Source organism: Hevea brasiliensis, chromosome 16 (genome assembly GCF_030052815.1).
Source record: "Hevea brasiliensis isolate MT/VB/25A 57/8 chromosome 16, ASM3005281v1, whole genome shotgun sequence".
Taxonomy (NCBI): domain Eukaryota; kingdom Viridiplantae; phylum Streptophyta; class Magnoliopsida; order Malpighiales; family Euphorbiaceae; genus Hevea; species Hevea brasiliensis.
In genome coordinates this window covers 67,466,930-67,481,274 of record NC_079508.1, presented here as the reverse complement: position 1 = coordinate 67,481,274, position 14,345 = coordinate 67,466,930, and the positions used below count along the sequence as shown (strand labels likewise).

Below are 14,345 nucleotides of genomic sequence, written 5' to 3'. Positions count from 1 at the left end.
TTATATTTATTTCTTTATTACACTTGGGAAATGGATAGGAGATCGAACCAGTCTTGTAACCTGTTCGGTTCGATCAGTCTGGTTCATTAGCATGACATCACTGTGATTAACAGGTCTCTCAATTATGCAATTTCATTTAGGTAAATAATAAAACGGTGAGAAAGGGTGAAGAAGGAAAAGGGCTAGAAAAATTATAATAAAAAAATCTCTTTATAAAATAGTGAATTAATAAAAAAATAAAAAAGAGTTAATGTATATTATTTATATTTAAATAAAAAATAAAGAGGAAATAAAATTAAGACGTATAAAAATAAAAATATTTATAATTATATTCTCTTTCTTTCTATTCCTCTTATATTCTAATATAAAATATAAAAAAAATTTAAATTTAAAGGTTAAAAAAAAGAAGACTTACCCTTGCTCAACGTTTGCTCATCCTTAACCGCCGTTGACTTAACTCTTCTTTTCAAATAAAGATAAAATTATTCATTATACCTCCTTTAACTTTTTTTACCCCAAGAGTATACATGTTAAGAAAAAAAAAAAAAACCTTCAGGGAACCGGGTCTAATTGTTGCAGGAGTTCAATATCCGAACGCCGAGGTGTTGTTTCCGTCTTCTGATGTTATGGGAATTGAAGCTTCAAGCTTACTGGGCGAGCATGAGGTGGGATTCTTCTGTAAAGTTTGTGGATGCCCAGAAGCGTCCTTGCTGAAGACCGCATTACCGCCCCTATCCATTGCGTCGACAAGAATTCAAACGCATTTGATTCGGTAATTTGTTTATTTCAGTTTTGATTCGGATTTGAGGCTTTAGGCCTTGAAATGGAGGAGGGATTAAAGAAAAATTAGGGCGATGCCTCTGGGAAGAGTTGAGTGATGCCTCGTGAGAGGAGAGGACGGATGGTTGCTGGGGGCTCGCGGTTGAGCAGGGGTAAAGCTCAGAGAGAGAGAGCTGTGTTGGCATGGAGGGAAGAAGAGAACGACGAATTTTAATCCATCAAACGGCATATCGTTTAGAACTGGGTTTTTCCAATGGCTAACGGTAAACTAAGCTGATTTTTAAATGGAATATAAATTAATTAAATTACTAGATACTCTTTTAAAATTTTCATCAAAAATTCAAAACCGGTTCGCAATCCTTTGCTTTGATATGTCAAATAAATATTCAAAATTCTAATCGGTTTTGGATATAACTGGCCATTTCGGTCTGATTTTCAAAATACTGGTTTTGGTTGGTGTTTGGTTCTGTGGCATTATGGGAGATGACGTGTTGACAATTAGCCTAACAGAATAGGCCAATTCCTATTTCGCATTTCGTCTTAGAATAGGGAAAGAAGTTGGACCGGAAGCGGGAGTCTTGAAATTACGTTTCTTCCATTTCCACATTATTATTATTTTAAATTTATTTTAATACGCGATAATAGACAAAGTGTCAATCGTTGAAATTATTTTTTATTAAAAAAAAATATATATTTATATAGGATTATGAGCTTCCTCGAAGGGTGCCTTGTTTAGAAATTTCTTTTCCATGTTTTACCAGTTCCTTCCGTGTAAGGAAAAGTCTGCTTTTGGATTTTGTATAGGAGACGAAGCTTCTTGTATTCTAATGGAAACAAATATGCATGTCAATTTTCTTGAGAGGATAAGAAATTTGAAATTTTATTTTTATTTTTAATTTTATTTTGAATTAGGCTTTTTTTTAGAGAGGTAAGACTAGCAGGCATTATATTCAAAATAAAATTAACCAAATTTTGAGTTGAAGGCACATTTTTTATAAAGAAAATGCCAAACCCCTTGAACAAAATAATCCTAATCAAGAAAACAGTTCTGGCCCCCGTGATAGCCAACCCAGCATTCCCGATCTTCTGCATCCAGAGCTAAGTGTCGCAAAATTTAGCCCAAGCTTATAAAGATTGAAAACCTTTTGGGCGATGTGGTTTTTGTTCTGTGTAACTATGGTTTCTACCCAATTCCAAGCTAAGTTTATTGTTTCTGCACAATCATTAGAATCGAAACTACGGGTCTGTTGAGATTGGGTTAAATTAACATGAACGATGAGCCTCTCCTGTCATGCAGCACATGCATGCTTATAAAATTTGCAACCAAATGACAGACAGATTACGAAGTCCTGCCACCACTTAACTACATAGTTTAACCAAAAATAACATTCGTCCAAAACAGAACTTCCAAATCTGCCTTTTCCATGATGCAAGAAAGATTGAAACAGATTGAAACAGTAGCATCTCAATCATCACCTACTTAAAAACAGCCATTAATTTCGCACCAAAGAGTTCAAAGTTTTGCTCCAAACTCAAATTTTTGGCGCTGAATACAGTTCCAACTCTCCTAGTAACTTGGGAATGTCCTTAGGGAAGGAAAATTTCAATCATGGAATTAATTCATTGACTTGTTTTCAAATCAAAGGGAAAAGCCTGAAGTTTGAAATCATATCAGAACAGCAAGAAAAGAAACATAGCCCAAGGAGGAGGAGAAAAAGAATCATATGGAATTCACGTCTTTATGTTCAATAAGCACACCAAATTGTTGCCAAAACAACTTAGAGCTATCCATGTAATGTATTAGCAGGTAAGATAATTGATATGTAAGGAATGAGCTGGACATTTCAGAATTATGAGTTGTAAGACAGCCCACGCAGAGAAGGGCTGCCACATATTGGGATAAAACTCATGTAGAAAATCCAAAAAATGGTCACAAGACAAGCATCTATTCCACATGCCATACCACATGGGTCTTTTTTTTTCTTCTTTCTTATGGTAAATTCCACGTCCATGGAGTTGGGAAATAGGAACCATGGAAAACTCTATCTGTTGTATGGAATTCAATTCCCAAGAAGCAATATGTAAGGATGACAATAAAACTTGACAAAACAAAGAACAAAACAAAATCATCATAAAATGCCAATTTCTTACTTTGACCCAAAAGTCCCCAATTCAATAAATCCCTGATCATATCACTTAATTCCATACAGCAATAACAGCAAAAGTGTTAACAAAGTAATCAAAATATTTCAGATTTTGGATAAAGTAAACCCTAAGGAGAAAGGGTCAAACCCTTTTCATCACCAACATTGTTAATGTTATTATTGTTACAGTACCTGCAAAGTACTTTGCACTTGACCACGTTGCCATAGACATAAAACCCAGGTGCAACCATGATCCGGACCATGGTTGGGACCAACTTCTTTGCTCTGTCTCCACCCATATCTTCCATGTAAACCGAATCAAACCTCACGCACTTATCCACCCGAAAAATTGGCAAACCAGGATGCACCGAGTTGGCCAAAAGGTGCACCAACCACACACTTTTAGAAGCACCAAAGAATGCCTGCAACAGTGGCTCCGGCCAGGCTCTATTCCACCCCAACATAGCTACAATCTCATTCATTTTCCAGTCACAGAACTTACTGAACTCTTCACTGAAATGCCTTGTCCCCTTATTCAACACCTCATCCCATGTTAACTCCTTTAGCACATTAAAAGATGCATAATTTGCTTCACATCTATCAATTGGGTTCAATATTTGATTTGTAGAACTCTTTTGGAACCCAACAGTTTCAAAATCTTCAAAGAAAGCTTTATTCAACAAGGCTTCAAGGTAAAAAAGAACACTTTTGGGATTCTTGGAGAATGAAATTTTTATGTCATACGGTTGAAGCAGAACAGATATTCTCTCATAAACTCTGACTCCCATGTGCCTTAGTTGCATAGTGAGTGACCTGCTCAAAAGCCTAACCGAGGACCTAGCTTCCGAAACTGAAACCAATAATTGCTCTATTACCTTGTCACTACAACCCATAACACTGTTTTGTTGATGATGATGGATATCGAAACCTTTCCCAGCTCGATACGGTGATTTGCTGTTACACTGGTCAAGCCCTGACTTCAAATTATGGCAATAAACTTCAAGCTTGTTAAGCTTCTTTTCGAGTTCTGTCATTGAATACTTTAGCCTTGAAGCTTCAAGAAGTGCTTCATCTCTCTTTCTCGTGGCTTGAATCAGCTTATGCGAGAGCTCAGCCACGGCTATCCTGTAGTGCTCCTCTCTGGCTGTCGATATATCCGTAGATTTTGGACTTTTTCTCGTCAGTGAAGAGAAGATAGACTTGAAGAGTCCATTAGGACTTGCAATAAACGATGAGTGCTTGTTTAATCCATTGTTGTCCAAAGGAACCACAGAAATCTTCTCTCGCGAGTGTGGACGGCACTTGTTGCAAGAAACGGAACCATCTTCTCCACAGTTTTCACTAGATTCATGCCGTTTCATAGAGCTGGGCTTGCCGTTTTTGTCATGAAGAGGTGTTGGCAGGTGCTTTGGAGTTTCTCCCTTATCCACGCAATCAGTTGGCGTCGCCTTCCTTTCGCTTCTCTCTTCGCTGTATTCATCTTCTTGTTCTTCTCTTTCACATTCTTGAATCTGTCAAAAGCAAATTACAAAAACATATATCAAAAAAATGAAAAAAGAAAAATCTTCAACCTTTTCTTTAATTTTGCATCTTTTTTTTTCCCAGCAAACAAACAGGGTGTCTCCTGTCTACTTACGGGAGTGAAATGAGGGGACGGGTAAGGAGGATGTGGAGCATGACGGAAGGACGGGGACATAGATGAGGAGGCAGAAGAAGAGGACGAAGGAGCCATGCCAATTTGTTATCAATCTCATTTTTGGATTGGTATATTCTTTTTATTTCAACTGTGTAAATGACACGTGTGTGACTTTATATCAGAGGTGGGTTCTTTTATTTATTAGCATTACTATCTTTTGCAGCAAAATTGCAAAGTTGCGTCTTCTGCATCAGCCTCTTTACCTTTTCGTTCACTTTCTCTGGTTGCTCTTTTGTCGTTTGTAATCATGGTGGTGAATCACATGTAAGTGGTACTGCTCGCTGTGATATAGTGAAATTAAACAGTATGTCAGTTGTTTAATTACCTTGAATTTCAAAATAAGAATTTGAATTTATTTGTTCATTGGTACAACAATTATAATTCATATTCTTAGTTATGATTTGCAAATTTAATAATGGAATGTTTATTTTTTTCAAGTGAAAATGTTATACTTCAAATCTCATCAACTTTTATCATAAAATTCGCATAACGACAATTGTCTACTCTTCCCATCAAACGCTTTTTCCTATATTGTTAATAAATTACTTACATGTAAATTTTTAAAAAATTATTTATTTTGATGTTATTTAATAAATTGATTAATTAATAATAATTTTATAATTAATTAATTAATAAAATTATTTTATAATTATAAAATAAAAAGGTTAAATAAATACTCTAATTTTTAAAATTAATTTATTAAAAATTAAATAAAATTACTATTAATTTAAAAAATATAATAAATGATTAATATCATGAATTACTAAATTTAAAATATATTAATAGTATAATATTAAAAAATTTATTCAATTTATTTCAAATGCATTTTTTAAAAGAATTAAGAAAAATAAATTTAATTAAAATTATAAATTAAATAAAATAAAGAACATGATTTAACTTTTACTATTATAAAGGAATTTTTTTTTTAATTTGAATATAAAGATATTTTAATAAGAGAAAAAAATCATAATAGTGAGGTTACGATGAGAAGAGAAAGCTACTAATGTTTAAATTGATAAAAATGATGAAGATTTATGTTAAATTTTCCTTTTTTGATATTATTCAATAATTTGAATTTCAAATAATAGAAATTTATGATTGTAAAATTTTTTAGATGAGAAAAATGACAAAATAAAATTGATGAAGAGTAAGGCAATAACAATTTTCATTGTTTTTAGTAAAAGGGTTTATATTTTATTATTAGTATCATTTTTTTAATAAAACATTTGAAATTTTTTTATAAAATTACTATTAAACCCATTAAAATTTTTAAAACCATTGAGGGTCCATACTCATTAAAATTTAATATAAGAGTAGTTTTTTTTTTTTAGAACACTATTATTAGATCCTTGAAAATTTTAAAATTTCAGAGGGCCGATGATCCTTTAATCCTAAAGTGACTCTACCATTGATTATATATTTAGAAAAAGGTGGAGTTTAATTTAGTAATTTGTTTATTAGATTTATATTTTTATTATCTAAATTCGATCTAAAAATACAAAATATATGATAAAACGTATTTATTAATTAAATAAATAGATTATTGCATCTTGAAATAAAAACTAGGTTTAGGCAGGACTCTTCCATGTAAAAATGCAAGACAAAGGATATTGAAGTAAAATTTCAACATCTAAGCATTAGTGTCCGTTACCAATGAATAAATTATGAAGAATGTGAAAAGAAGAAAAGGGGCATGGCGAGCAGTCAACTCGTAGTTTACAAATAAATGAGTTCATATATACAGTTCACAACTTGTATTAATAAATCTAAATGTAATGATTGAACAAATAACAAAATTGGTTAAATTCATGATTTCTCATGTAATCGATCATTGGATGTGAGTATTTTTAAACTTAGTGATTTAATCAAACGAGCTGAACTAAATGACATGGAAATTGAAGATATAGCAGGCCCACACCCTGATTCGCGAATCTGATGAAGGGTAATCAAGATTTTCCCGTTGAGTAGAAAACCTAGGTCAACTTAGGTTGGTTCTTGAAGAATTGTTCAGAGTGGCATTTAGCGAAAATCTCCAACTAAATCAGCTTCTGGTGGGACAGACAAATACAAATTTATCTTGACTATTCCATTCGGAGGGTCACCCCAAGTTAACGTATAGGCATAACCTTCCAGTCAGAAACAGATAAAAGAGCGAATTTTCCAAAGAAAATGACAAGGAATGCTAAGATGATATTGTCGTGTGAATTTATTCACTGTTCAGCTTAAAATTTGCGACTCAATGGAGCATTTCTTTTCATAAATCAAGCAAGGACTGGGTCATATAATTAAAGAGGTTTCTCATGTAGAGGAACTGTCACATTTAAGGCTATCTAGAATCCTCACCTACTCGTATTAATTAGCACAGATGGAAGTTCCTGCGGTGGATTTAATGCCAACAACCAAGAAACTTGTAGGGAGGGGGAGATGGGGTTTTGCATGTGAAGTTAATAAATGAGACAACAGAGGCTGGGAGTGTGATCCTGGCCTTCCAGTGTCCAGTGGTCCTCTTTGTCAATTTTTGCCAGCAGAGTCTTAGCCGCTGACCTGTGTAAAGTATCATCTATTTTTGTATTCTATGGGATATTGGGATCACGTGTAATTGCTAGTACTAACCAAGCTACTTGTCCTTCTTGCATGGGTAAGCACCCGAGAGAAGAGAAGATACCTGTATCATGTTAAGCCCTGACAAATCCATCGCCACCAAGCCAGGGATGGATGGAAATCGGAAACAGGAAAAACCAGGGTTTACTGCATGTAATCATGGCGATCATGTCCTGTTGCTCTCCGCTTACAAGCTTTTTGCCAGGGTTTTATTCAATTGAAAATCAATATATTTCCTGTAAGAAAAAACAAGAATATTTTAAGCTGAAGAACTGGAAAAGTGAAAATACGAATCTGAGCCTTCAACTATTCAGCCAGACTAGGCCTAATGCACTTACATTTTAATGCAATGTAGAATATGTCAGAAAATAAAGGAAGAAAGCACAATTCTCTCACATAATCACATTTGATAACAACCAATCAACAAAATATGATTTTTTTTTGTGAGAAAACAAAATATGAAAAATTTAAAGGCTCAATTCAAATATATAATTTTTATTCTCTGATCTTGACCAGTGACCTAACAACCTTGCATAATTGATCCATATTTTATCTTAAATTGTTTTGATTGGAGCTTTTATAATCCGATTAGCTTTACTATAATTTTATATTAGTCGATTTCATTTGTCATTTCAAGCTTAATTACCCATGAGCTTTTTTTTTTTAAAAAAAAAGACTAATGTTTTCTTAAAAAAATTTTAATTCTTATAAATAGAAAAAAATAAATTAAATTTCATTAAGATAAACATCAATTAAAATAACAAAAAATTTAATTTTAATGTTACATTAAAAATTTTATAATTTTCATTTAAAATACTAACTTAAATCCTTATATATGTGAAATCCACTCCATGTACTCAAATGGGTTTCAAGATTTATAAATTTTTTTTAATTTAATTTTAATTGAAATTTAAATTCAAATTTTACAATTATGATAATATTTTTAAGATCACTAAATTATACAGGGCCTAAATTTAATTTACATTGGAGTAGAACTTTCATACAATGGCTACAATCCAGAAAAAAACCCAACCAAAGTTCAAAATCAAGGAGAGTTATGAGGCCTAGATTTAATTGACAATTGGGCCTAAAACATGGGCCTTAAATCACATACTTTTCACTGGCATCTTCCATTTAATTTATTTTTTTTTTATTTTGCCTATTTTAAAATTTTAATTACAATATAAAATGGAGCAGAACCAGGAAATAGAATTCCAGTCTTCTTCACCTGGAATTTCAAAGTCTACGAATCAAATTTCAATGCTAACCCTTTTGTTAGCTCCATAGTTTGATTTCTTAGTTCCATAGGTGATTGCAAAAGTACAATTTTTTGGTTTAATTTTGACAAAATTATGCCGAAATCTGGAGGTGGAGTAATGGCGTGGAACGTGTTTAGGTTCTGCACTGCCCTGCGTGCCCTTGGTTCTATCATGATGGTATTGGTCTTTGGCGTAATTGGGCTCACGTATTATGTCGTTGTTATAGCCGATTATGGTCCAGCTCTCTTTCATGGCGGCCTCGATTCGCTTACTTCTTTCATTGTCTTGCTTTTGTTCCATTCTTTGGTGAGTTCCATTAGCCTTTCACTTTTACTTTCATTAACAAAAGATCAATAATATGCCTATTTCTTCAATGCTGATGAATTGCATTATGGGTTGCTTTAGCTAGTGTAAGGAATGTGTCAGGAAGGATTAATACCAAAACTAGAACTGTTGTTTCTGGACCTGGTTTAGTTAGTAGTCTTAAGGAATGTTGTTTCTTGAGTTTGACTTGGATTCAACTACCTTTTGATGAACGGATTTTAGCTGAATTCTGTTGTGCGATGGATGGCAAGGTGGCATTTCTTATTGAAATCACCAAAGAGTATTATGTTGCAATAATTAATATGGGGCGCGTGATCCCTTTTGGATTCATTCCACATTCAAGCAATTATATGTACGTGTTTGATACTACTAAACTGTATCCGCACTTTCAAAGAAAGACTTTTAGCTTTGAGACTGCATTTGATCCTTTTTGCATGGTTCAAGGAATTGGTGGATACACCTTAGAAATTATATTGTTTTTCATGGTTAGAGGAATGATATCATTAGTAGAAATATAGAAAGAATTTATTGCACATGTTATGTGGAATTTTTTAGTTCATTATTGAGTTATGATCTAAAAGTTTTGATTTTTAGCAGAAATCATATATAGATATGAAGACATTATATATTTATTAGTATATCTTTGCCATGCTACGTTTTGCATCCTCTGAAGTTTATAAATTAGGCTGTCCACACCGTAACCATGGTTCATAACTTGTGTGCAATTGCAGTTGGCTGGCTATCTAAGAATCAATTTTAAACTAAAATATGCTAATGTTATAGATTATGCTGTTTTATGATATGCAAAATAGCTATAGTTTTTACTCACTTTGCTTTAGTTTCTTTTCAACTATAAAAAGAATTTGTGCTGACTTTATTTTGTCAAGGTACTGTTTGGTGGGACTAGCCATTCTGTCCAAGAGATTGATGAAATTTTCTGGTATTTTTCATTGTAGTTTGTATGTGATTGGTTGGATAATTTGGGAAAAAAGATTGTGTGTTGTAGGACTTAAAAGGTTTTGAATCTCTTATGTTTAGCAAAATAAATAAAGGAAAACGATAACAAACAAAAAGACATCCCAGTGCACAAGGCTTCTCACTTTGCAAGTATCTTGAAAGGATCATCTATCATATGCAACCTTTCCCTTACCTCCTTTCTTTTTTTCTTCTTTTTGGTGCAAAGAGGCTGTTTCTACTAATTGAACTCATGACCTTTCGGTTACAAAGGACTAACCTTACCATTGTGCCAAGGCTCACCCATTTACCCATATAACTGTTGACTGATGTGACAAGTTACCAGATATGTGCTGTCTTCCGTCTGTGCATAATGAGTAGATGCCATGTTATCCACCAAAAGTTGGATGATATCGGTGAAGGTATTTGGAGAACATGATAGCACTCTACAACATAAATAATGATGCTTGATGATCTCAAAAATAAATCTATCATGCTGAACTTCTGTTTGTTGATTTCCATTATGTAGTTGGTGATGCTATTATGGAGCTACTTTGCTACTGTTCTAACGGATCCAGGTGGTGTCCCAACAAGTTGGAGGCCATCAATTGATGAGGAGAGAGGTGATGCAGATCCATTGATAGGGTTAGAGCACGGCGGTGCAAATTTAGGTTTAAACCAGTCATCTGTACTTGGTGAGCCAGCTAACCAAAGAATGCGATTCTGTCGAAAGTGCAACCAATTTAAACCACCTCGATGTCATCATTGTTCTGTTTGTAAGTTCTTTACATATATTTCTTTCAAAGAAAGCCTATTGATATGTGCTGTCTAATTAAATGTGGCTTAATTTGTTAATTTCTTCCAGGTGGAAGATGTATATTGAAAATGGACCATCATTGTGTTTGGGTTGTCAATTGTGTTGGGGCATTGAACTACAAGTATTTCCTTCTTTTCTTGGTATGCTAATTATTGTTCGAAACTTGACTGTGTTAATCCATATGCTAGAATGGCATGGATATTAATGATTTTGAACTAGATGGACTCTTATGTTACTTGTTTGAGGTTTATGTTCAAAATAAATTTTCCATAAGTAAATTTTGTCTCAATCTCAATTTAGTTGGGGTGAGCTACATGGATTATTTTTCTCCATCTAGCTGACTATTAACTTTCCTCATGCATATAAAAAATAGATGTTCTGGATATGTTTCAAATCTTCGTAACAAGGTTTGTGTTGGTCAGCTCTTAAACTTGGTCAGTAAAAAATTTTCATTCAACGCTATATGGTTGGTGTTTTCATAATATTACTTTCTAGAAGAAAAACTATAGATTATTTTTCCTCTGCGGTACAATTATGTGTGCAGAGTGGGTACTTTGTGTATATTCGACCTTTCACATTAGAATCCTGCCATCTATGAGCATGTTAGGCCCCATAAAAAGGATAGCAAATAAAATTGCGTTTATTTTCATCACTAAAAAATGAATTACAAATGTAATGTAGCATGTGGATCCCACATCAAATGAATAGCAAATGGATTTGCTAACAACCTTTTTGGCCACATGGACAGACTCTCTCCTATAAACTGAACTTCTGGTTCTTAATTTCATACAGATCAACATGCTCTATCCAAATAGTTAGGCTATTAGTCTACCTAGACGGAAAAGTGGTACTCCAAATCCCATTTTGGAAAAATATTGAACAGATTCATTGCATGTAAAAGTTGGGGAAGTGTGCTACTACAATATAAATATAAGCTTTTGAACCATGTGGATGTGCTTATTCCATCTAAGTTATTGGGCTAGTTCTCCCCTAATACCCCCAAAGGTAACCCCAACTCTCTTCCTCTTTTCTTCTTTTGATTTAGACAAAGCAATTTTGCTAGGTATGTTGAGTGTTGAGTGTTGACATCCATATCATGTAAGTTGCATGCAAATCTCTCCTACAAACATATTTTTCTATTGAAACCAACTGCTATGTAATATCTATGGGATTCTTCTGTTTATTTTCTTATGCAGGTTTACACATTTCTTGAGACAACTGTTGTTACTTTATCATTATTGCGGCTATTTATTGCATTTTTTACTGAAGGCGAAATATCTGGAACACCAGGAACCCTTGTAGCCACTTTTATTACATTTGGTGAGTTGGACAGAAACTGATACATAATATTATGTTTTCAATTTATTTTTGTATCCTTATTGTTATTGTCCAACTATTTCAGTATTGAACTTATCTTTTGCATTGAGTGTTATGGGCTTCCTGATTATGCACATCTCATTGGTACTAGCCAATACAACCACCATTGAGGTGATGCCTTCTGCCATATATGGTTAGCTTTCTTTCCCTCAAATTAGCAAAGGCCTTGAGATAGTGTCTCACATAACAGTTTTTCTTTCTCAATTTTCCTCTTTTCAGGCATATGAGAAGAAAACTGATCCTAAATGGCGATATGATCTTGGACGGAAGAAAAACTTTGAACAGGTTACATTTGCCTTTTGTTGAATGTTTGTTTTCTCTTGTATTCATGTTCTTGCTTCTCTATAAATACATGTATGTTTCATATTTCTTTTTATAACCATTTCTGTTGGATACTGTCGTCCATCCTGCTATTCTGCTGCCGGAGAAAAAAGGGTTACTCACTTGATTTAAACTTGCATGAAGTAATTCCTCATCTGCAAATATCATAATGTTACTGAAGTTAAGGTTTGGAACCTAGCGTGTTGTAGACCTCTAATATTTGGTACAAATTTCCTTCGGTCACTCCTATAGCACAAATGAGTTTAGTCAAAATTATAAATTGATACCTGGTGCCGTTGTTGGTTTGGCGCATTGACAATGTTTGCTTGTTCAAGCCCCTATATGCAGTTAACCTTCTCTTAATTTGGATTCTTCTCCTTTTGTTGTTACTGATGCAAATTTAGTCAAAAGGTTAAAATTTTATGCTAGTATGACAAAACAATTGGAAATTGGAATATTGCATTTCTTTGTCGTGGCTTCACTGGCCAAAGCCTATAGGTAGTAGCACTTTGATGTATTTACAATGGCATTATTGGTGACGAGTTCCTATTAAATCATCACATTTTTTTCTTGTTTATGGAGTCTTGCAAGACTTCAAACTGTTGTAGGACTAGGCCGGTTCTTTATTCATCTTCTTTTCCTTGTTTTATGTTTTATGTCAACAATTATATATATATATATATATATATATATATATATATATATATATATATGTTTTCAAGTTTTAGCCTCTTATCTACTTTTGTAGCCTATGTATTTGAATGAAATGTGTGCGGTGAAAAGCAACATGATCACAAGATTAGAGTGGCAAAAATGAGGCTATTAAGATGGATGTGGAAATCAAATTATGGACATGATAAAAAAAAAAGTGAATGCATTTGTAGAAAGGTGACAGTGGCACCAATTGGAGGAAGGGACATTGAGATGGTTTAAATATGGGCATTGTAGACCACCAAAACCTATATATAAGCATGACCACATTGAAGTGAAAAGAGATAAGAAAGCAAGGGGGGATGACATAAGGGAAAGAAAAAGGATTAGTGGCTCTATATTTTTCTGAAAATATAGTCCTATACCAAGTGAAATGAAGGAAACAAATCTTGTTCCATCCCAACTCATATGGGATTAAATCTTAGTTGAGTTGAGCTTATTTGTGTATTAAAAACCGTTGATGAGTGATTTCACAACTTGCGACTGATTTTCTGGATTATTTTGCAATTTGCATATAAGATTGCAACCTCATATTTTAAAATGTTCAGCTATTGGTTTTATTGGAAATTTGGAATGGAATATTACTGAGAAGAGTATGTGTGATAGTTATGTTTTCTTTAACTTTTCTTCCCTTCACCAGAAATTCTGGTTTCATTCTGGATCATGTTTGAGAACTCATGTATCCCTTAGCAAACCTATGTGCGTATAAAATATGTTCTGGCATCCATGCAAAATACAACATTGATCATGGTGGATTATCTTTTTCTATATTAGGTGTTTGGGATGGACAAGAGGTACTGGCTCATCCCTGCTTATTCTGAAGATGATTTGAAACGCATGACAGTGCTTCGGGGTTTTGAATATCCAACAAGACCAGATTTAAATGAACTCCAGCAGCTCTAACTGCATTTGGCAACACAGACTGTTAAATTGCCACTCCTCTTCATTACCTTCTTATGGCTTAGGCATCCGGGAAGAAGCAGCTCACATTGGCAAGATCCTTGAACACTTTTATGCCTGGTTTACTATCTATGCGAGATATATTGGCGGCATGCCTTGAAATATTAGAATTTTGTGCGACTGGATTATGCTGAAGGGTAAAACTATACAATTCTGTACATATGTCAAATCTTGCTTCATCTGCCAAAAATATTTTGTGCTTGCAATGTAGCTAACATAACTAAATTAAATATTGTACTCTGTTGCTGGCTATTCTTCTAATTTTTTCGGACCAAAGATTTCATGAGCATTCTTCTTTTCGGTTCATTTCGTGAGCATTCTTTCTTGATCAATCGTCTTGTTTTCCTCTATTGCGTGGTCGTTTGTCTAATATGTTCCCAAATATGTACGAGGAACTTAAA

The 14,345-nt window shown here is 33.7% G+C and overlaps 2 protein-coding genes across 4 annotated transcripts; one reads left to right on the top strand and one right to left on the bottom strand.

Annotated features, from left to right (window-relative positions):
* Positions 1-2,906: 2,906 nt before the first annotated feature.
* LOC110631781 (IRK-interacting protein) lies at positions 2,907-4,718 on the bottom strand. The gene is made up of 2 exons (XM_021779739.2): positions 4,561-4,718; positions 2,907-4,435 (listed from the first exon to the last, which is right to left on the bottom strand). The coding sequence occupies exons 1-2, from the start codon at positions 4,654-4,656 to the stop codon at positions 3,053-3,055; spliced, it is 1,479 nt and encodes a 492-aa protein (XP_021635431.1). The 5' UTR covers positions 4,657-4,718; the 3' UTR covers positions 2,907-3,052.
* A 3,688-nt stretch (positions 4,719-8,406) lies between these two features.
* On the top strand, positions 8,407-14,250 carry LOC110631836 (probable protein S-acyltransferase 14). Of its 3 annotated transcripts, none has more exons than XM_021779807.2 (7): positions 8,407-8,786; positions 10,288-10,534; positions 10,624-10,715; positions 11,772-11,895; positions 11,978-12,063; positions 12,172-12,237; positions 13,759-14,250. In XM_021779807.2, exons 1-7 carry the CDS (start codon positions 8,574-8,576, stop codon positions 13,885-13,887), a joined length of 957 nt encoding a protein of 318 aa, XP_021635499.2. In that variant the 5' UTR covers positions 8,407-8,573; the 3' UTR covers positions 13,888-14,250. The 3 variants fall into 3 exon arrangements, 2 of the variants coding, with proteins under 2 accessions (XP_021635499.2, XP_057994528.1); XR_002490571.2 differs by having other exon boundaries at positions 8,412-8,786; positions 11,978-12,085; positions 13,759-13,850; XM_058138545.1 differs by lacking the exon at positions 8,407-8,786 and adding an exon at positions 9,600-10,180.
* The last annotated feature ends 95 nt before the right edge of the window (positions 14,251-14,345 follow it).